The sequence below is a fragment of the Neofelis nebulosa genome, chromosome 18 (assembly GCF_028018385.1).
Source record: "Neofelis nebulosa isolate mNeoNeb1 chromosome 18, mNeoNeb1.pri, whole genome shotgun sequence".
NCBI lineage: Eukaryota > Metazoa > Chordata > Mammalia > Carnivora > Felidae > Neofelis > Neofelis nebulosa.
In genome coordinates, this window is record NC_080799.1 from 45,368,600 (window position 1) to 45,390,724 (window position 22,125).

General features: G+C 46.6%; 1 protein-coding gene across 5 annotated transcripts in view; it reads left to right on the top strand.

Moving 5' to 3' along the window:
* Window positions 1–21,012, top strand: part of LUC7L (LUC7 like) — a 45,980-nt gene extending 24,968 nt beyond the window's left edge. For 3 of the 5 annotated variants that reach the window (XM_058710137.1, XM_058710141.1, XM_058710139.1), the window contains 7 exons: window positions 6,836–6,946; window positions 7,654–7,797; window positions 13,689–13,865; window positions 17,081–17,169; window positions 18,975–19,004; window positions 19,460–19,627; window positions 20,662–21,012. In XM_058710137.1, coding sequence (XP_058566120.1) covers window positions 6,836–6,946; window positions 7,654–7,797; window positions 13,689–13,865; window positions 17,081–17,169; window positions 18,975–19,004; window positions 19,460–19,627; window positions 20,662–20,803 — 861 coding nt within the window. In that variant the 3' untranslated portion in view covers window positions 20,804–21,012. Of the gene's footprint in view, window positions 1–6,835; window positions 6,947–7,653; window positions 7,798–13,688; window positions 13,866–17,080; window positions 17,170–18,974; window positions 19,005–19,459; window positions 19,665–20,661 lie in introns of all 5 variants that reach the window. The other 2 variants (XM_058710138.1, XM_058710140.1) reach the window with 2 other exon arrangements.
* Window positions 21,013–22,125: the final 1,113 nt, after the last annotated feature.

Sequence of the window (22,125 nt, forward strand, 5' to 3'; positions counted from 1 at the left end):
ACAAATATGGTAGGATTGTTTATAAGATTGGAAAATTGGACACAGAACTCATGTCATAGACTGCCCTCGAAATTGTATAAAATCTATTTAATGATTTAGAATTGCTATGATGTCACGAGCAAGACAAAGGTACAAAATTGTGTATAATAGAGAGTTCATCTATAGTTTTTTTTGGGGGGGTGGGGGGGGTTGTTTGATTTGTTTTTTGTTTTTTTGTGGTCTCATTGAACACATACTGCTTAATCAGAGAATTGGTAGATCTGGCTTTTAAAATACAGAGTGTGCCCTCCCCTCCCTGGAGGTAGTCACTTAGTACTGCTTTAAAATGCAGGGAAGCAGGGGCACCTGGGTGGCTCAGTTGGTTAATCATTGACTCTTGATTTTGGCTCAGGTCCTGATCCTTGATCTTGAGATCAAGCCCTGCATCAGGCTCCGCACTGTCAATTCTCTTTCCCCCTAACTCTCTGCCTCTCAAGTCTCTTATCTGTCAAAATGCAGGGAGGCAAACACTTTAAAAGCAACAACTTGGTTCTTTCGTTTCTTGTTTTGATTTAAATGGTCTCTATACCCTACTTCAGTCGCACGCTCTTCTGGCTAATCTAGCCAGGCGCCTCGAAAGGGACAGCTTGCTGGTTAACTGGCACAAGTTGACCTTGGTGGGTTAGGGTTTTAGCAGACTGTTTCAGAACATTTGCTGGAAGCCTGTGTGTCAAGGGTTGGCTGTGGGTCAGAATTCTGAGGCTCTGCTGGCCAAAAGGAGGTAGTGAGTCCTGCTCATCGAACTTCTAACAGTTTAAAGTTATGATTAAATGGATTATTTCTCTACAAAAAAAAGACAAAGGTTGATTTACCAGGGAATTTTTTTTAAACTTCTGTGGAGAATCTCAAATATCAAAAGTAGATGTAATCATATAATGAATTTTCTTGTACCCATCACTAAGCCTTGGGAATGGTGAGTTCACTGCCAGCTGTTTCGTCTTGCCTTAACTTTTCTTCCAAATCTCCCTCCCTCCCCCCCCCCCGTCTCTCTCTCTCTCTCTGCCCTTCCCTATTCACGCTGTCTCTGTATTTCTCAAAATAAATAAACTTTAAAAAAAAATTTTTTTTTTAATTTTTTTTTCAACGTTTTTTATTTATTTTTGGGACAGAGAGAGACAGAGCATGAACGGGGGAGGGGCAGAGAGAGAGGGAGACACAGAATCGGAAACAGGCTCCGAGCCATCAGCCCAGAGCCTGACGCGGGGCTCGAATTCACGGACCGCGAGATCGTGACCTGGCTGAAGTCGGACGCTTAACCGTCGGCACCACCCAGGCGCCCCAAAAATTTTTTTTTAAATAATAAAAATTAAAATGTGGTAAGGGAAAGTTCTAAAGATACAGAACTGAACAGAATATTATAATGAAATTTCTGGGTTCTGTCTCCCAGTGCAACTCCTGTGCAACAATTCTTTCAGTGATTATTGATATGAAGATTCCTGTTTCATCTTTTTTCTTGTGTTTCCCCACTGGATTTTTTTTAAAAAAGATTTTATTTATTTTTTTTAATGTTTTTTTTTTTTTGTTTTTTTTTTTAGAGAGAGAGAGTGAGTGAGCGAGCAGGGGAGGGGCAGAGAGAGGGAGACAGAATCCCAAGCAGGCTCTGCGCTGTCAGTGTAGAGCCTGATACGGAGCTCAAACTCACAAACAAATTATGACCTGAGCCAAAACCAAGAATCAGACGCTTAACCGCCTGAGCCACCCAGATGCCTGTAAGGTTTTATTTATTTGATTTTATTTATTTTTCTTACTATTTTTTTAATGTTTACTTTAAAAAAAATTTTTTTTAACGTTTTGTTTATTTTTGAGACAGAGACAGAACATGAACGGGGGAGGGGCAGAGAGAGAGGGAGACACAGAATCCGAAGCAGGCTCCAGGCTCTGAGCCATCAGCTCAGAGCCCGACACGGGGCTCGAACTCACAGACCGCAAGATCGTGACCTGAGTCGAAGTCGGACGCTTAACCGACTGAGCCACCCAGGCGCCCCTTTAATGTTTACTTTTGAGAGAGAGAGGGAGAGGGAGAGAGAGAGACAGAGACAGCACAAGTCGGACAGGGGCAGATTCAGAGGGACACACAGAATCAGAAGCAGGCTCCATGCTCTGAGCTGTCAGAACAGACACTAGCACACGGCTCGAACCCACGAATTGCAAGATCATGACCTGAGCCAAAGTTGGACACTATCTGACTGAGCCACACAGGCACACCAAGATTTTATTTTTTAAGTAATATCTACCGCCACCATAGGGGTTGAACCCAGAAGCCTGAGATCAGGAGTTGCACACTCCACCAACTGAGCCAGCCAGGTGCCCCCACTGGATTATTTTATAGTAGCTCCTAGACATGGAATTTCGTTTGTAAATACTGGAAGAGTATATCTAGAAGTTGAAGACTTTATTAAAAACAGTCTTTTTAAAAAATAATATACCATTTGATAGTGTTCAAATTTCCCAGATTGCTTCAAAAAGGATTCTTTTACAGTTTTATTTGTTTGACTTAGGATTCAGAATAAGGGCTACACATTAGAGTGCTTTGTAAGTCTTTTTACTTCTTTTTGTAAGTCTTTTTAAATCTTTTTGAAGAAATTAATTTTCTTAAAGTCTCCTCCTGGACTTTGGTGATTGTATCCTCATGATGTTTTTTTTAACATGTTTTCCCTTATCTTTGAAATTCCTGTACCCTAGGAGTTAGATCTGGAGGCTTGATAATCAGATTTACTTTCTTCTGTGACTGGAGGATTTCAGAGGTAGAGCTTTGCCCTTCCTGTTGTATCACCTCAGCTGACACAGTGATCTGTGGGCTTGGTCATTACAGACACCCTTTATCTCTTGGTCGTGAAGGTCCCCTTCAGCCTTTAGCCTGATGCTTGAAGCACAGTTGAGGATAGTTGCCTAGATCAGTTATTTCACTAAGGTGCAGCATCTCTTAGCAATGTAAAAACATGTAGAACTCTCATAAGTTTCAAAAATTTAAAGTATAGAAGGTACATTGTGAAACCGCTCTCCTGCTCAGTTCTTCAGTCACCTGGTTGCTTCTAGAAGTAACCAGTTAAGTGTTCTGTTTCCTTTAGAGTTTATGTGCATACCTGAGGCAGATAGTATGTCTGTATTCCATTGTTTTTTTTTCTTTTGTTTTGTTTTGTTTTTACACAAATAGCAGTCTACTATACACTTAATGTATCCTTACCCCCTTTTTTTTTGTTCTCCTTGTTAGTGTATCTTTGTATAGAGTTCCTTATTCCTTTTTGTGGCTACGTAGTATTCCAAAGCATGGATATCTACATTATGTGACCAGTCCCCTATTGATGATCATGGTGCTGCATTACACATTGGCATTGTATACATGTATCTGGGAGAGATTCCTACATGCAGAACTGTTGGATCAGAAGGGTATCTTTCATTTTGATGGTGCCATAGTGTTCTCCGGAGGGATGAATGTTCCCACCAGCAGTGTAGAAGAGTTCCATTTTCACATCTTTGCCAACAGTGAGTGGCCAAATTTTGGGGACTTTGCCAGTCAGAGATATAAAAAGGTATTTATTTGTAGTCCTGATGGGGTTGTTGTAAAAGCAATTCTTTGTGTAGGTATATCCTGCCTAGACCCTCAGCTTGAGCTTGATGGCTGGAGCCTCTGGGAGTTTATCTGGGAGAAGGCGCCTCCCCATCCTCACCACAGGCTCCCAGCCTACCACAGCCTCAGCCTGACATGCCAGGGCCAGGCCTTGACTTCTTGAAAGTGTTTTATTCAGAAATTTCCTAGGAAAAGGGTATATAATATGTTTGCTACTAGGTCATCTCTATAAAATTTCTCAACTTGAACACTGGCAAATCGCAATATTAACATTTGCCGATGAAAAAGTTACAGAGCAACACTTTCCTTTAGCATACATATATTGAAAAAACAAAAAATTTTATTTTTTAAATTCAGTAGAGATCATTTTTTCCCCAGATTGTTTCCTATTTAAAAAAAATTTTTTTTTAAGTTTATTTTGAGAGGGATAGTGTATGCATGCAAGTGGGAGAGGGGCAGGGGAGGGCCAGAGGGAGAGGGACGAAGAATCCCAGGGAGCCTCCACACTACCGATGCAAAGCCTGACACAGGGCTCCATCTCACGACTTCAAGACCACGACCTGAGCCGACCTCAGGAGTCGGATGCTTAACTGACTGAGCCACCCAGGCGCCTTTGTCTTGCTTTTTGATGTTTTACTTCACAGGTTTCCAAAAACTACACACCATATCAACTAAATTTCCAAGCTATCTTTAATATCCCATAGGAGACCAGTTGTGATTATACCTACTTTTCCTAGCTACAGATGACAGTATAACAGTTGTATTTGCTAAGTCAGATATTCTGGATTAGAATCCCTTTGTGACCTTGGGCAAGTTCTTTTAACTTTTTCTATTCATCTGTGAACTGGGCTGGTACTGACCACCTCACAGTTGTGCAGATTGGGTGTAAGGACTTTGGAGCCAAGCCACAAGGGTTCTTGCACCCTGATGCCATTACTTAGTAGTTTGGAAACTATACCTCACTTTTTTCGCCTGGGAAATGGAGACTTTCAGAGTTTCTGTGTAGCTCTTTTAAGGCATGTGTGGACATGTCACACAGTACAGGGGCACGTGTGTGCTGTGACCTGTCTCCTTGATGGCACATGCTTGTTTCTGGCCACTGTCATTTCTGCTGGGCTGGGAGCAGCACCAGACGGTCCTGCGTGTGGAGGAATAGCCTTCAGCAGCAGTGAGACTTATGTGCCAATTGTACAGCAGCCCTGTGCTCAGGTACCCTCAGTAGTTCATATTTCCTCGTACCATTCCTAAGCCACAGAGGTTGGGTCACGTTCTGGTCAATGGTGGGCTGTGATTAGGACTTAATTTTTAGACTTGGGTACCTTTTTTTTTTTTTTTTTTTTTTTTTTTAAGAAAAATTATTTAAACCTCCTCTTTGATATATTTTAGGAATCAATCTGAATTTGACAAGCACTTTGAAGAGAAGAAGCAGTAGAACAAAGCATCGTCTTTTAAAGAATGTGGCAGTTAAAGGATGTCCCTGTGGTCTGCCTATTTTGGGTTGTGAGGGTTCCTATTTAGTTTTTAGCTCATCAGATGTCTGAGTCTGTAGCTAATTGAGGTTCTGCTGAAGCTGCAGTTGGCTGCTTTAATTGGTAACGCCTTGGCAGGGTTATTAGATGTCTCTTGCCCATTTGACCCCTGATGTGTAGATTCGTGGGTCTGTTTCAGGGGAGATTGCTCTTTTTGGGTAGATAACGGAGGGACACCACACCACAGATTTGACACCTCTGTGTGGGTGAACCTGGGGCGATTCAGGATGGTCTGCCACAATCCATTATCCCATGTGAGCACAGGTGGCATGGGACTTGTATCAGCTCGCTGGCACTTTGATCCTGGTAAGTTACCACCCTGTCTGCAGAGTTGGTCAACTCTACATCTTTCCAGGAAGTACAGTGCATGCAGACACATGATGATCATTTGCTTTCCTGGTTGTTAGATTGAAATGTAGCGAAACATCGGGGAATATTTGGATGGCCAACAAACAACAGGAAAGAGGTACTGAATTCCAAAATCATGGAGTGAAATTGGGAATTGGCCTCAGTGGATGATTAGGCTTTAACCTTTCTTCAGCACCTGGGGGGGCTTGGCATCGTCACAGAGCCTCTTCTCTGTCTTGACCTACTTCCAAGTAAGCATTTGTTTGAAAAGAGCATTTAAGATTTCTAGAGGAGACAGTAACCCTCTCCAGTGTCCCTATTATCCATTCCACTGTGGCACTGATCCTTGTAGAGTGGTTTCTTGACAGCTGACCTACTGTCCCCTGGCCATCTTTGGGCAGAGGGACATAGATTCTCACCACTTGGTCTGTTGGCCTTCCATCTGCTTTCTAGGAACTCTACCCAGAGTTTGTTCTCCTGTATTTTTTGGTGATAGTTCACATGGTCTAGTCATGTCATCCTGTTCTAAACTCTGTTGCTGTCATATTTAACACAATGCCGACATTTGCAAGTTGACTTGTGGGTGTGAGTTAGGAGGTGCTAATCACTGGTCATAGCCTGACACATCTGTTTGTGTATTTATCTGAGTTACGCTGGAGCCTTTGACTGGTCATGACAGATTAACTGCCTAAAACCTACGAAGCAGCTTATTAATTAGTGTATTTTAGTGTTTCCCACAAACTCTTCAGAGTGAGCAATTAGATATCTAGAGTTTCTTTTCCTTTATCTCTTTGGGTAAGTAGTAACCAGTTTTCCTGCTACTTTAGACCGTAGGCAATAAGTAACCATACTCACAGCTCTCAGTAATATTTGTTCTATTGTTTTGTTTTGAGGTGGAAGGGGGAACTCTACCCTCAGAACATGAGGGAATAATATTTACGTGGCTCACACAGACCAGTGAGTACATCATCTGCATCCCCCACAGCTCACCAGCAGAGGGCCTCTGATACTAGTCTCAGTCCACCCTTCCTGCCCCTCAGAGAACGCTGTTAATTATGGCCAAGTGTTTTAATTAAAAAATTCCTGGAAATGTTATTGAGGGATGGGGGTCCTTTTACAAATTTTAGAAATAAACAGATGAGAAGACCATGCTTCTGAGTGATCACTTGGTTTAACAAAGCCCCTTGGTTTAATGTGATTATGGACGTGCTGGCTATAGTGTAGTTTAAGATCTTCCCACTGAACTTACAGGCTTTTAAGAAACCAACCCAGGAGTGTATGTCCTATTGAATAAATGGGTTCCAAGGCCCTACATGTAACTGATCATAGCTCACTGCTTCTCCTGAGCTAGGCAATGGATCACTTGGAGTCCTTTATTGCCGAGTGTGATCGGAGAACTGAGCTTGCCAAGAAGCGACTGGCAGAGACGCAGGAGGAGATCAGTGCAGAAGTTTCTGCGAAGGTATGCCTGGGAGACATTAACATTTGTTTTTTTTTTTTTAACATCACCACGTAAAATAGGAAATGGGGGAAAGCTAGTTGAGAAATGGTTAGTTTGTGGGGTACCTATACCGCAGAATAAAGAAGGTAGATCTTTGTGTAACTGGCCTATCAGTTCATCCCTCCTCTGCTCCCCCTCTTTCAGCACAACTAAGTCTCTGTGGTGTCCTTTACTTTCAGTTTTGTAAAGGCATCACTTAAGATATGTGCAGTTGATAACTGGACCAAAGGTGCTACTTTATTTCTAAAATTAAATTCCAAATGATTAGGCATTTTGCTTACAGTATAAATTTATACCTTTAAACCTGGATGTTTTATGGCCTTTACCCAGAACGTTGAGTTGTGATAGAAGTGAGAAGAGACAGCCCTGAAAATGACCACCGTGATGACCCTGACCACCACGTTGGAAGTGACAGACATGCTCTTACTGTCTTACATGCTCTTACTGGGATGCAGTGGCCAGGTTTAGTTTAAGGTCAGGGTCACAACAGTGCTAGTAAGGATGTCAAAATTTCTACATTTTGCATGCGTTCAGTGAGGATCCTGGCTGTTCTCTTTAATTCTGGTGGAACGGAACAGAAGAACAGCAAGAGAACCACTCACTTTCTCTTTGTTCTAGTCTTTTGGTTTTAGATGTCTGCTTACCTGATTATTTCTGTCTTCCCTTAGGCAGAAAAAGTACATGAGTTGAATGAAGAAATCGGAAAACTTCTTGCTAAAGCTGAGCAGCTGGGAGCTGAAGGAAATGTTGATGAATCCCAGAAAATTCTTATGGAAGTGGAAAAAGTCCGTGCAAAGAAAAAAGAAGCTGAGGTTAGTGGGAAATGTCTTCAAGAAAGAGGAAACTTAGTAACCCCAGAAGATTCACCATTTGGGCTAAAATTAAAGCATTCAATTTTTTGAATATTGGAAAGAAGTTGGAAATAAGATGCTGTATGGATAGGATTGTAGGATTTAGAGTCTGTGCACAGTTGGGTTTGTGCCTTTGCTCTGCCCCCCCGTGACACTCGTGTGACATCAGACCAGTCCCTTACCAGCCCTGAGCATAACACCTATATGCAGAATGCAGTCTTGAGAGTGAAGTCACTGGAGTGGTGTCTTTTTTTTTTTTTTTTTTTTTTTTTTTTTGTAATGTTCATTTATTTATTTTGAGAGAGAGAGTGTTCGAGCATAAGTGGGGAGGGACAGAGAGTCCCAGCTGTGCTCTGTACGGTAAGTGCATAGCCCATTGTGGGGCTCGATCCCACAACCATGGGATCATGATCTCAGATCTCAGCCAAAACCAAGAGTAGGACGCTTAACCGACTGAGCCATCCAGGCACCCCCAGAGTGGTGTCATTTTACTCTCTGATCCTCTGGCTGTGGTGGTTACTCAGCTGGCATGAGTGGGTCAGAGTTATATTGGAGAATGAAAGCTGGGTGTCCTTGGTGACAGTACATCTCTCGTAGGGAGAACCTGTGCAGACTGAGGGTAGCATCCAAGTGGTGTTGGCTGGGATGCCAGGCCAGGATATGCGGTGGAAAAAATGAGTCAGGGACTCATTGTTTGTATCACTGACAACCGTGTTCCTCCTAGATTATTGTATCCATTGGATATGCTTTGGATCTCAAGTCCTTACCCCTGGAATGGGAGATGGCTCATGTCGGCTTTGAGAATGGTGGGAACAGTAGAGTCAGAGGGAGGTGGGATGGTTGTGTTCCTGTAGCACATGCTTATTAAGCTCCAGCTATGTGCCAGATACTTTCTGGTTGTAAACAAGCCAGAGGATGCCCTTCTTGTGGAGACAGTGCTGGAGGTGGGAGGGGGTGCAGAGACGAGAGTATGTGAACAGATGGATATGTTTCATTCTGAGGAAATCAGGTGCTTAGAAGCAATGGGGTCTGGGGGCACCTGTGTGGCTCAGTCCATTGAGTGTCCAACTCTTGACTTCAACTCACGTGGTGATCCCAGGGTTGTGAGATCGAGCCCCGTGCTGGGCTTTATATTGGGCGTGGGGCTTGCTTGAGATTGTCCATCTCTCTCTCAAAAAACAAATAAATAAAAATTAGAAGAAATAAAAGAATTCTTTAAAGAAGAAAAAAAGAAATGGGGTCTGAGTTTGAGAGTGACTTTGTGTTGCCAAGGGTCTCCAGGTAGAGTAATTTGGTCCTGGGAGTCCCCTTAGTGGAGACCTGTGAACGGAGACAGTTCTTAGAGTGGTGGGGGCCGGTAGAGGTGAGCAGATGGCATGTAGGTGTCAGGTCCCCTTTGGTTATCTCTGTACACCCCTGGCTCAGCATGGTGATGAACACGCAGTAGGAGCTCGGTAATGATTAACTGAATGCATGGATAGTGCCAGGGGCCTCTTGGTGTTAGAGCGATGCCCACTGAGGCAGTGGTCAGTACAGGGAGCAGAAGGATTACTCAGGACAGGGCTGTGCTGGGGTTGGGGTCATCTCCAACTTGGAAGGTATCTCCTGGAAGGTGGTGCCAAGATAATGCCTCACACCCCTGGCAGGACAGCACCTGCTTAGTGACATATATAGCTGATATGGTCCATTCTTGAACATGAGAGGGAGAAAATTCACAATACAGATGGATTTTCTTTTAAGTTCGTTTCTTTTGAGAGAAAGAGACCGCAAGTGAGGGAGGGGCACAGAGAGAGACTGAATCCCAAGCAGGCTCTGCAGTGTTAGTGCAGAGTACAGTTTCGGGCTTGAACTCCTGAACTGCAAGGTCATGACCTGAGCCAAAGTTGAACACTTAGCCAGCTGATCCACCCAGGTGCCCCCAGATGGATGTTTTGTAAACAATTTTTTTTCCCCCAGCATTTTTATTTATTTTAAGGGAGACAGATTGAGAAGGGGAGAGGCAGAGAGAATCCCAAGCAGTTTCTGCACTGTCAGCACGGAGCCCAACATGGGGCTCAAGCTCACCAGCCGTGAGATCATGATCTGAGCTAAAACCAAGAGTCAGATGCTCAACTGACTGAGCCATCCAGGCGTTCTCCCCCACCCCCCACCCCAGGTTTTGTATGTAAATGCTTAGATGTGTTCAAGGTAAGAGATGGATGGGTTGCGAATGTGACAGTTGCAGGTGTTACCTTGGGTGGCATTGCCATGTTAGTATGACTTAGTAGAGTTCCAAACAGTCTTTCCTGGTTTACAGAGTAGATACATATCCAGGAAATTGCATGTATATTTAAATCTTGCATTCTGCACAGGATTTAAGTCCCTGAGTATCTATACAAATATAAAGCACGTATATACGTCCTTACGTAGGAACTAAACCGATGTATATTGAAATGGGAAATTTTTGTGTACATGTAGGAGAGTCCTGACAGCTCTGTCCAGTGGGAAGCTCTGTGGCCTATTGGTACGTCCTGTGGCCCAGCTCTTTCAGCTTCTAAGAGCCGAGCAAACACCAGAAATCCCTGGGATGGCTCAGAGATTTGTATGTAGGCATAAAAAATTGAAGGGGCGCCTGGGTGGCGCAGTCGGTTAAGCGTCCGACTTCAGCCAGGTCACGATCTCGCGGTCCGTGAGTTCGAGCCCCGCGTCAGGCTCTGGGCTGATGGCTCGGAGCCTGGAGCCTGTTTCCGATTCTGTGTCTCCCTCTCTCTCTGCCCCTCCCCCGTTCATGCTCTGTCTCTCTCTGTCCCAAAAATAAAAAAATAAAAAATAAAAAAATTGAAAAAAAATTAAAAAAAAAAATTGTAGATGTGGGGTTCATCGTGTGCATGTCTGCAGACAGCCCACACAGGAGCAGAATGTAGCATGCGCGGCTCTTCGTGCCCAGGACTCCTAGCATCCTTGCCCTGGCCATTTGTCCTCCATCCGCATCACTGAGGGTGCCCCCAGGAGGCAGCACTACTTCCTTAAAACCACTGGGCAAGACAGGGTGGTGTTGGGCAGGTCTGGGCAGTGCTGACCTAAGGTAATAAGGCACCTGTGGGTTCCTTTCTGCTTTTAGTAGTGGACAAGGGTGGGTGTGTTGGGTAGTCTCAAGAAATTATGCAGAGAGATCCCATGTACCCTTTAGTCAGTTTCCCCCAGTGGTAACATGTTGAAAAACCGTAGTACAGTATCACAAAGGATGTTGATAGTCAAAAGTCCATCACCACTGAGATCCCTCCCTCGATCCTTCTGTAGCCACACCCACTTCTCTGACCCCTGGCAACCACCAATCTGTCCTCTATCTGTATATTCTGGTTATTTCAAGAATCTTAAGTAGATGGAGTCATACAGTACATAACCTTTTGAGATTGGCTTTTTTTTTTTTTTTTTTAACTAGGCATAGAGTTTATTTTGAAAGATATGAGGCGGTGGTATTCAAAGTTTTGAAACTAGAAAGGGACAGAATATCACAGATATTCGTGTGCCCACCATATTTACGTTTTTGAGTAAGGTTTTTGGTTTTGTTTAGCAATGGGGCACCTGTGTGGCTCAGTCAGTTTAGCGTCCAACTTCAACTTGGGTCATGATCTCACAGCTTGCGAGTTCGAGCCCCGCGTCGGGCTCTGTGCTGACAGCTCAGAGCCTGGAGCCTGCTTCGGATTTTGTGTCTCCTTCTCTCTCTGCTCCTCCCCCACTTATTCTCTGTCTCTCTCCTTCAAAAATAAATAAAAACATTAAAAAAAAAGTTATAGCACATCATAATGGAAATTCAGGTTCCCAGTCCTTCCCCCTCTAGTCTCATTCTCTCCCTCCTCAGAGGCAGACATTACTGTGCATTCAGTTTTGTCTTTGTCTGGTATTACACATGTGTACCGCCTGTAAACTGTGTGTGTGTGTGTGTATGTGTGTCTGTGTGTGTGTCTGCGTTGTGTGCTTTGTGCGTTTAAAAAGTCCCAAATAGGGCCGCCTGGGTGGCTCGGTCGGTTAAGCGTCTGACTTCGGCTCAGGTCATGATCTCACAGTCCGTGAGTTCGAGCCCTGCGTCGGGCTCTGTGCTGACAGCTCAGAGCCTGGAGCCTGTTTCCGATTCTGTGTCTCCCTCTCTCTCTGCCCCTCCCCTATTCATGCTCTGTCTCTCTCTGTCTCAAAAATAAATAAACGTTAAAAAAAAATAAAAAGTCCCAAATGCTGCCATTTTTTAAAAAATCTTTTTAACGTTTGCTTATTTTTGAGAACAAGGGCGCGAATGGGGGAGGTGCAGAGAGAGAGGGAGACACAGAACTCAAAGCAGGCTCCAGGCCCTGAGCTGTCAGCACAGAGCCTTACGTGGGGCTTTAACTCACGGACTCACGGACCTTGAGATCATGACCTGAGCCGAAGTCGGCTGCCCAACCAACTGAGCCACCCAGGTGCCCCTAAATGCTGCCATTCTATACACATCTCTCACATGCATTCCTCACTTGGCACTATTTGTAAGGTCTTTCCTTGTTGCTACATACAACTTCCTTCAGGTTATTGCTGTAGGCTTCCGCTTCACAGACGTGTTACTGTCCGTTGGTGGTTTCTCATCTTACAGACAGCTCCACAGCAAGTGCCCTTGCACTTGTTTGCTGGCACGTGTATGAGCGTGTTCTAGGACATACGCCCGGAAGAATTTCTGGTAATGGCATGCACTGTCTTGCTCTCAGATTATTCAGTTGCACCACCTGTTAGTTGCACCAACCTGGTCTCCTCCCAGCAGCGTATGAGAGTGCCCACCAGTCGAATGAATGACATGGTAATTTACGTTAATCTCCATTTGCCAGGGAACTTTGAACGTGTGAATTAATGGAAGATCCCTTTAAGTAAGGGTCAGTGACTGTTGGAATGCATTTCTTAAACCTGGGTTTGGAAAGAGTGTTTTAGCTTTGGCACAAGCAGCAGGAGCTGTGTCCCTCTTTTCTTTTTTTTTTTTTTTTCTTTTATATTTCACGCATTCCACCTTGAAGCTGAGTGAGTTACTCCTTATAATAGGATTCGGACTGGAGTGGCTGCACTAGGTGGTGTAGTTTGCTCTGTTCTATTATATACTTCCTTCTTTGAAGAGAGAGTCTAATGTATTTGTCCTTCTACATTTTAGTTTTTGGGGTTGCATTGGTATACAGTTTTCTGGATGTTGGGACACAGTCTCTTTTTTTTTTTTTTTTTAATTTTTTTTTTTTTTTTTTCAACATTTTTTATTTATTTTTGGGACAGAGAGAGACAGAGCATGAACGGGGGAGGGGCAGAGAGAGAGGGAGACACAGAATCGGAAACAGGCTCCAGGCTCCGAGCCATCAGCCCAGAGCCTGACGCGGGGCTCGAACTCACGGACCGCGAGATCGTGACCTGGCTGAAGTCGGACGCTTAACCGACTGCGCCACCCAGGCGCCCCGGGACACAGTCTCTATGAGTGGCTCTTGTATGTTTTGCTGGTTTATTTGGTTTGGGTTTTGTGCTTTGTTTTTTCAAAGGCCCCTTTTGAAGTTTCTCCCTTCTTGCTTCTCTGGCCCTCCTAGACTCTCCTCTGTGCGTAGCTGAGACCCCTTCTCTGCTGGCCTCTGAGACCAGCACCCTGCTTGTCAGAGATTTAAATGTTCTTACTGTTTTGGAATCATGACTGTTAGTTCATTTTGTAAATAAACGATGAAAATTGAGTTGGTTACAAATATCTGAGGCTTGTAAGTGGTGTAGTTTTTATTTATTTAAAAGTCATCCCTATAGTCCCTTGAAATATATCCATTTTGGGGTTGAATATTTGGTTGTGGTGCTGGGTACCTCACTGTCCTTGATCTGTTCCTGTTGTCCAGGAAGAATACAGAAATTCCATGCCCGCTTCCAGTTTTCAACAGCAGAAGCTGCGCGTCTGTGAGGTCTGTTCAGCCTACCTTGGTCTCCACGACAATGACCGTCGCCTTGCAGACCACTTCGGGGGCAAGTTACACTTGGGGTTCATTCAGATTCGAGAGAAGCTTGATCAATTGAGGGTACGTTAATGTGTTGTGTTTCTGGAAAAACAAGTCTCTTGACTGTCCTCATGTTTCTTGACTTCTAGAAAACCTTGTGTTTTTATCCTCTCTCAAGAACGTGCCTTGAGTTTTGTTTTGTTTTTTGTTTTTTTTTAATTTTTTTTTCAACGTTTTTTATTTATTTTTGGGACAGAGAGAGACAGAGCATGAACGGGGGAGGGGCAGAGAGAGAGGGAGACACAGAATCGGAAACAGGCTCCAGGCTCCAGGCTCCGAGCCATCGGCCCAGAGCCCGACGCGGGGCTCGAACTCACGGACCGCAAGATCGTGACCTGAGTCGAAGTCGGACGCTTAACCGACTGCGCCACCCAGGCGCCCCGAACGTGCCTTGAGTTTTATAGTGAAATATTCTGATTTCATCACGTTGTTCACACGAGAGATCTAAGGTCTTAGAATCCAGAGGGACCTTGGGTATTTATTTAGTCTGCACTTGTTTACAGGAAACAAAGAGTCTCGTCCCCAGGTACAGACCGCTCTTGCCCACCTCTGAAGTAACTTCTGGTTGGAGATGGGAAGAGCCAGTAGTCTCGTTTTTCTCCTTGGGCAGAGGTGGATGTGTGGAGAGTGGTTAGGCTAGACAGAAGATCACATTTCCCGGCCCTTGCCTTTGAGCCTTCTCTGAAGGATGCGGATGTGGTAGGGCTTTTTTGGATGGTGCTGCTGCACCACTGTCCACCTTTGTCTCTTCACCAAGACTCCTCATTTTCCTAGGTTAGGCTCTAAAACATATCATGGATGCAGAACATTCAGAAGGAAGGATGAGTGTGTTTTAGATACTTTGAACTGTTTTTCAGACTGGTGGAGTCCTCCCTGCTGCGTATGGAGACCATTGGGATGGGGTACTAGGCCTCCTATGCAGGCCTTCCCTCCACGCACGTGAAATTCAGTATAGAGGGACAGACATATGGCCCCTGACTGGGACCCTGTGACCATCGGGGTAGAGAGCCTTGTGTGTCCCCAGAAGGAGCAGGGGACAGAGCTCTGCCCCTGAAGAGGGGTTGCCAGCAGGTGCGGTGTGAACTCACCAGCAGGGGTGGGGCTGGGGTGGCAGCCTCTGCTCTTAAAACATTCAGCTCTGTGCTCCCAATAGAATTTTGAAAAGTGATACACTCCGTCACGTATTATTAAGTTGGAATTTTGTCCTTGCAAGCTGATGGATATGAAAGGTGTAAAAATATTTGTGTCGCCAATAGAATATAAAACTTTTTTTAATGTTTGTCTATTTTTGAGAGACAGAGTGTGAGCGGGAGAGGGGCAGAGAGAGAGGGAGACACAGAAACTGAAGCACGCTCCAGACTCTGAGCTGTCAGCACAGAGCCGGACAGAGGGGCTTGAACCCACGACTGTGAGATCATGACCTGAGCCGAAGTCGGACACCTAACCGACTGAGCCACCCAGGTGCCCCGCCAATAGAACAAAAATAGCAGTTTGGTGTCCACTACCATGCCCGCTAAAAATGTACTACTTAGCAGTTGGAAATGGCACTTTTACATTTCTCCTTCAAATTACGTTTCCATTTTCTATCATCCCATAATTTTGTCCTGGTATTTTTTTTTAAGTTTATTTATTTATATTGAGAGAGAGCGTGAGCAAGGGAGCAGCAGAGAGAGAGAGAGAGAGAGAGAGAAAGAGAGAGAGAATCCCAGGCAGGCTCAGCACAGAGAGAGCCCCACGTGAGGCTCGATCTCCCAAACCATGACGTCATGACCTGAGCTAGAATCAACAGTTGGACGCTTAACTGACTGAGCCACTCAGGTGCCCCTGTCCTGGTATTTTTTTTTTTTTTTTTTATAGCTGAAAGCTTTTTATTTTTTTTTTAACACCCATTTCTCCAACAGAGATGAGAGTATATTGAAAATTTTCCCCCTAAAACCTTAAGAATTTAAGTATTAACTTGATCTAGAAAGCATGTTTTATCATTGAAGTTACAAGTGGTATGTCGTTGACCAAAGCAACATAAATATATTTTGATAATAGCTGTTAAACTAACAACAGAAAATGTATTTGGAAGTGCACCTCCTAACAGTAGGGAGGGGTAGAGTTCCGGGCCCTAATCAGAGATGGCTTCCCTTACAGTGGTCCCAGAGGTGTGCCACACACTGAGGGTAAGAGCGAGGCAAGACCTTCTTTGTTAGGGGTGGAAGCATAGTGTCTAGGAAGTAGGGATATGTGGAAAGGAGTTAATGCCAAACCATAGGCCTATGCTCGGTCACATCCCCTTTAGGAAGTTAAGGGGCTGAAACTCCCATCCTTAACCCTAACCGTAACCTGTCCATCGTTGTGTGCCTGCTCAAGTGTAGGACAAGTGAAACCAGGGGTGGAGGGCCAGAAGCAACCAGACAGGAAGGCTCTCGTGCCTTGGGAGTGATTTGAGGACAGCTGGCCCCTCTCTCTCAGTCCTTGCTACGCCTCTCATGCAGTGTCTGGCTGTAGTCTGCAGCAAGGTGGGACCATCCTTTGTGCCATCTTGAGCACGAAAACACTGATGGCCCTTTGTCTCCCTACTCCACTCTACACAGGGCTTCGTTCCACTCAGCAGAGAGGTGGGGGCACCAAAAGGCTTTGAGTTGACCTTGGGTGGGAGTACGCAGACTGATCCCAGGGCTTTGAGCTAAGCTGTGTCAATTGTGTTCGGGTAGTAACGTTTCTCAAGGCCTCCTCCTGTCTGTGCATTGTCTTTGCTCCGTGTTTACAATCCAGCCTGATGGGCCAAGTATTGAGGGTTCAGGGTCTACCTCCCCTGGCCTACTGTCGCCATGAGGCTGGGTCTAAAGCCAGTGTAGCACGCAGCACCCCAGGGACAAGCAGCAGGATATGTTTGGTTAGAGACGTGTTCTTTTTTTACCATAAAGTTTGTGGAGTCTCCTTTGGGTAAAAAAATAACTTTCTGGATTGGTGTGAGGCAAAAGATAGATTTCTGTGACTTAGAACTGTAGCATCTGTTAGAATATACACGTCACTGAATTTGTAAGAGATAATGATAAAAGCGTTATTTTCACGTATTTCCCATTAAGAAGCTTTAATGGTGATTGTGTTCCTGTTTCTTAAAAGTTTCTATTGGATTTCTAAATTATCAATATTGAGATTACGTAAAAGTGCTTTGTTAAACAGCGTTCACACTCTAGTTGGTGTAACTTGCTCTTCTCTCATTTTCCAATTTCTTGTTTATTTAGAAAACTGTGGCTGAAAAGCAGGAGAAGAGGAATCAGGATCGACTGAGGAGGAGAGAGGAGAGGGAGCGGGAGGAGCGGCTGAGCAGGAGGTGAGTCCACGGCGGATCCACGCCCAGGGAGACCCTGCTCCTTCCTTCAGTCTGGCTCATAGCACTTGAGCTCAGCTACCGATCTCAGTGGCCCTTAAAAGAAAAATAAGCGATGTGCGACATGTTTCGGAGAGCAGGGTTTGGGCTGGCGTGGTAGGAGCCTTGCGGTGTGTACACGGCCACCCTGAGCTGCAGGAGCAGTTGTGACAACCTCATTCGTACCTGGAAAGGTGTGAGGGAGGGCTGAGCGGTGGCAATGGGAGAGGCACCTGCCTTGCCCCCACGAGGTCAGGGCGGACCGGTCGGGCAGGAGCAGAGACTTTGTGGAGCTGGAGCGTGTTCTGTCACACAGCCGTACTGCCCTAGGGGGAATCCACCAAAGGGCCTTAGGGCTGAGTAGACTCCAGTGTTGACTGAGGGTTGTGGGGCCAGTGGACAGGGGCGGAAGCAGTGAGAACTGTGAGGAGCTACCTAGGAGAACCAGGCGAAGGAGCTGCTGGCTGACGGGTGCGAGTGGGAAGGGTGTGGGTGTGTTGTGGGGGTAGAGCTGATAAGGTTTGCTGGTACGAGGTGGCGAGGCAAGCAGAGGGGGATTGAAGTCGGCCTCACTGCTTTCTGGCCTGGCGTGGCCACTTAGGAAAATGGAGAAGACTGGGACCGGTGTATGGGGTGAGAAGGCGCTGCAGGGAACAGGACTTGGCTTTGACCGTATTCACTTTGAGATGCTTAGGAGACATCTGGTCAGAGTTCAGGGAAGAGGCAGAGGCCGGACCACGCTCTCGTGGGGCACAGCTCGCTGTTCCTTGGAAGGCCTGGATGCTGGGATTCCTGGAGGAATTTCTTAGTATGTAATTCAGAAAGGAAAGATCACGTTTATAGTTTTCTCTGTGTTTCTTTTCATTACTGTAATCATCTAACAGGTTGTGATTGTAAAGAGACTCACTGAGTATAAAAATGTATTAAGCAAAACATGTAAGTCTCTTTTTACCCGCAAGTGACCACTACTCCGGTGGGGTGTGTCTGTGTGTGCGGAAGCACGTGGGACCCTTGCCTCACCTCTGAGATCTTCCCCCAGCAGGGGTGCTCCTGACAGATACACAGTGCCCTTACAGTGATGTGGCAAGGTTAACTACCCTTTTTTCCTCCCCCACCGTCACACTTTTTGCACATCCCACCCCCTGCCTCTGGCAGCCACCAGTCTGATCTCTGTATCTGTGAGGTTTGGGGTTTTTTTTAGGTTCCGCAGATAACTGAGATCATACAGTATTTGTCTCTGTCTGACTTATTTTACCTAGCATCATGCCTTGACGGTCCGTCCATGTTGTCACAGATGGCAGCATTTCCTTCCTTTTTGTGGCTGAGTAGTGTTGCGTTGTGTATTTACTTGTTTACCCGTCCATCTGTCGGTCTCCATGTCTTGGCCCTTGTAAATAACAATGTGATGAACGTAGAGGCACAGAGGTCTTTTCAAGATAGTGATTTCAGTTTCTTTGTTCCTGTTGTTGAGAGTGAGCAGGGGAGAGGGGCAGAGGAAGAGAGAAAGAGAGAGAAGGAATCTGAAGCAGACTTCACGCTCAGTGTGGAGCCTGACGCGGGGCTTATTCCCACACAACCCTGGAATTGTGACCTGAACTGAAATCAAGAGTTGGGGGCACTTGGAGCTATAGGCCTGAGAACTAGAAAATAACAAGTCTCTGAGAAGCTGACTCTCCTTCACCTTGTAGAACTAGGGGCACCTCTCGTCATACATATGTGAGGGGCGGGGCAGTTTGGGGGAAATTGTTCATGTTTTTTTTTTCTTTCAGGTCTGGTTCAAGAACCAGAGATCGCAGGAGGTAGGTTTGCAGATCCATTATTGTGTTCTCAGTCAAGTGTCCTTTTCCATGTGCATTTTTTCCTTAATAGTTAACCATTACAGCTTCACAGTTGTTACCTGGTGGGCAGGGCTGGTTGGGGACACACTCAAACCCTGTCTGTCTTCGTCAGGTTGGTTGGGACTTAGTGCAGCAGAGGGACCCACTGTCAATGAGAGAAGTCAGGTGGGATTGCTGAGGCCTATGGGCAGTGAGTGTTTCCTGGCAAGATGTTTTCGGGAAGCATCAGTGGGAGCATCAGGCCATAATTCTCTTTGACCGGAGATTGATTGAGGGGACTCTTGTGAACCCCAGTTGTATTTTTGTAGGAGGGAAGGGGAGATGCCAGGGAAGCATCAGGTTGGACCTGCTGAGAGAGAAGGGCTGTTGGGATGGGGCCATCACAGCCTTCAGAGCCGTCTGGGTGTCTGCTGCAGGTCGCGCTCCCGGGACCGGCGTCGGAGGAGGTCAAGATCTACCTCCAGGGAGAGACGGAAGTCGTCCCGGTCCCGGTCCCGAGACAGACACCGGCGCCACCGCAGCCGTTCCCGGAGCCACAGCCGGGGCCACCGCCGGGCTTCAAGGGACCGGAGTGCGAAATACAAGTAACTACTCTGACTCCTTCAGTAGCTGCAACCCGGAGTGAGCCCCTTCTCTTTGTGTTCCCAGGGTCTGCTGGGGGTCTGTCATCGGGGCCCGTTGGCCATACCCGGTAGGGATGGGTCTGAGGCTTTTGCCTCAGGAGCCTGGCTGGGCATCTGTGGGACTGAGTGTTGGAACCTTGAGAATTGTGAATGGGGCCCAGGGAACAGGGAGCTCTAAGCAGAGAGCAGTGGGTAGATTCAGGGCCAGGACAGTTGAGAGGCTGTGGGGGTGGTTACATGGGTATGGCTCCCTCTTGTGACCCGCTGCACACTCAGTGTCACCTCCATACACAGATACACAGAGCCCCTGAGATTTGTGTCCTGACCACGGGCCTCTTGCCTCTGTTTTATTTTGTTTTTGTTGTTGTTTGTTTGAGGAAAAACAAATTAAGTTTGGTTTTTTTTTTTTAAGTTTATTTATTTATTTGGGAGAGAGAGAGAGCATGTATGTGTACATGCACAAGTACAGAAGGGGCAAGAGGGAGAGAGAGAGTCCCAAGCAGGCTCTTCCCTGTGAGTGCAGAGCCCGACGTGGGGTTTGAACTCAAGAACCACAGGATAGTGGCCTGAGAGAAGTCAGACGCTTAACCAACTGAGCCACCAAGGCACCCCAAGGAAAAACAAATTAAAAACCATTCATACTCACACTTCAAGATAAGCACTGTGTGTGCTTGATTGTAGCCTTTTTTCCATCACGTTTACAGAACGGGTCATATTTCTCATATGCACTCTTGTTTTTTGCTCCATTTACACTCTAGCGAAAGCTTACCCTGTTGGGAGAAACCTCTGCACATGTTACTTTTTCATGGCTGCCTAACACTCCTTTGTGGCGTGGGCACTAGACGGCTGCCCTCTGGCCTTCTGTGGGCCTCCCCAGGTGTGCTGGGTCTTGGCCTTCCCTAACCTGGTGTTGAGGATCCGAGTTGTCAGCGCCCCAGGAGCCAGCCTGAAGGGGGAAGCCAGCCTCCTCTGAGCCTCTGGTTCTCTTTTCCCAGGTTCTCCAGAGAGCGGGCGTCAAGGGAGGAGTCTTGGGAGCATGGGCGCAGTGAGCGAGGGGCCGCTGACTGGAGGCTGGAGAGCTCCAACGGGAAGACAGCTTCGCGGAGATCGGAGGAGAAGGAGGCTGGCGAGATCTAAGCCTACATCTGGGCCTGTAAATAGTCTGTTAAACGTTTGACACAGCCTAAAGTACCCCTTTATATTTGCTGAATACACCTCATCTTTTGTAGTTTACAATTTCTATTGTTTTGGAGCTAGCTGTGAGTTTCTAGAGATGTACAGAGTTGCTCCTGTGTTCTGGGGTTATGTTGAGTAGGAATAAATAAATCTGACAGACGGCCTCCTTACTGCTGCGGTGGGGTCTCTGCTGTCCCTCCTGTGCTCTAGAGACTTCACCATGGCCTTCCATGGTTGATGACACGCTGGATGTCCTCCGTGAGCTTTATTCACCCTCAGAAATGGTGACCTCCTGTTAGACATCGCTTTGAGTGTTGGCATCTGACATGCCTTGCCGCCCTGACCAAGCAGAGCGAGGTGTGCAGAGTTGTCTGTCTGCTGGGCTGGATGTGTCCTTTCTGAGGGTCTGAGCTGCCCCGCCCCGCCCCGCCCCTCAGTGCAGACCACAGCGGGCTCTGTGGGGGAGGAGGGAGGTGCCCCATCCTGCATCCACTTCTCTAGAAGGACTGCCGGTCTAGTGTGCTGTTAGCATAGCCTCAGCCTGCCTGGCTCCAGTGAACCACACTGCAGTTCCCCCTTCAGGAGTTACCTAAGGACAAAGAAAGGCCTTTGGACAGCATCCACCTGGCAGCCACAGGGTCCTCAGAGAAAGGGGTTACTGATTTGGGATCAGGTTGTAGTTCGCCTCACACTCAGGAGAGGCTAGTGGTGTTCTCATGCTCTCAGCTGTTCTGTCACACGAACTAAGAGACCAAAATCAGCCCATCAGCCCTTTGGGTTGGTTTATTCTGGGAGGGAGCTTCTGACGGCCAAGTTGTGAAAACTGTCATCCTCACCCCCTTAGTGCAGAGGTTGGCCCAATAGGCACATGGTCACTGGGTCTGGATCTTGTGCCACCAGCACCGTGAAGTGACTGGTAGCCGTGCTGTGGACTCTGGTATCGCAGTCTGTCCCCTTCTAGGAAGATGTGTGGATAGGTGGGTACTCCTGCAGCATAGGTTTTCCCTGGCCCCCTGTCTCCACAGGGAGGAAGGGCAGTGTCAGTAGGGTGTCCGTGCCCTGCACTTGTCTGGGGTCCAGGCTGAGCCAGGAAGAAGGGGCCTTGCTGGAACATCCAGTGGGAGGCTGCCAGAGAGCAAGGGGTAAACGTCGGCTTGGTAGGTGGTGTAGACACCAAGCTGGCTGGGTGGTGGAGGTGCGTCTTGGGTTTGGGAAGTAGAGGCAGATTGGTGCAAAGCCACGAATGGGTTAAGGGTAGTCCTAGGAGGGGAGGGGCGGAGGGA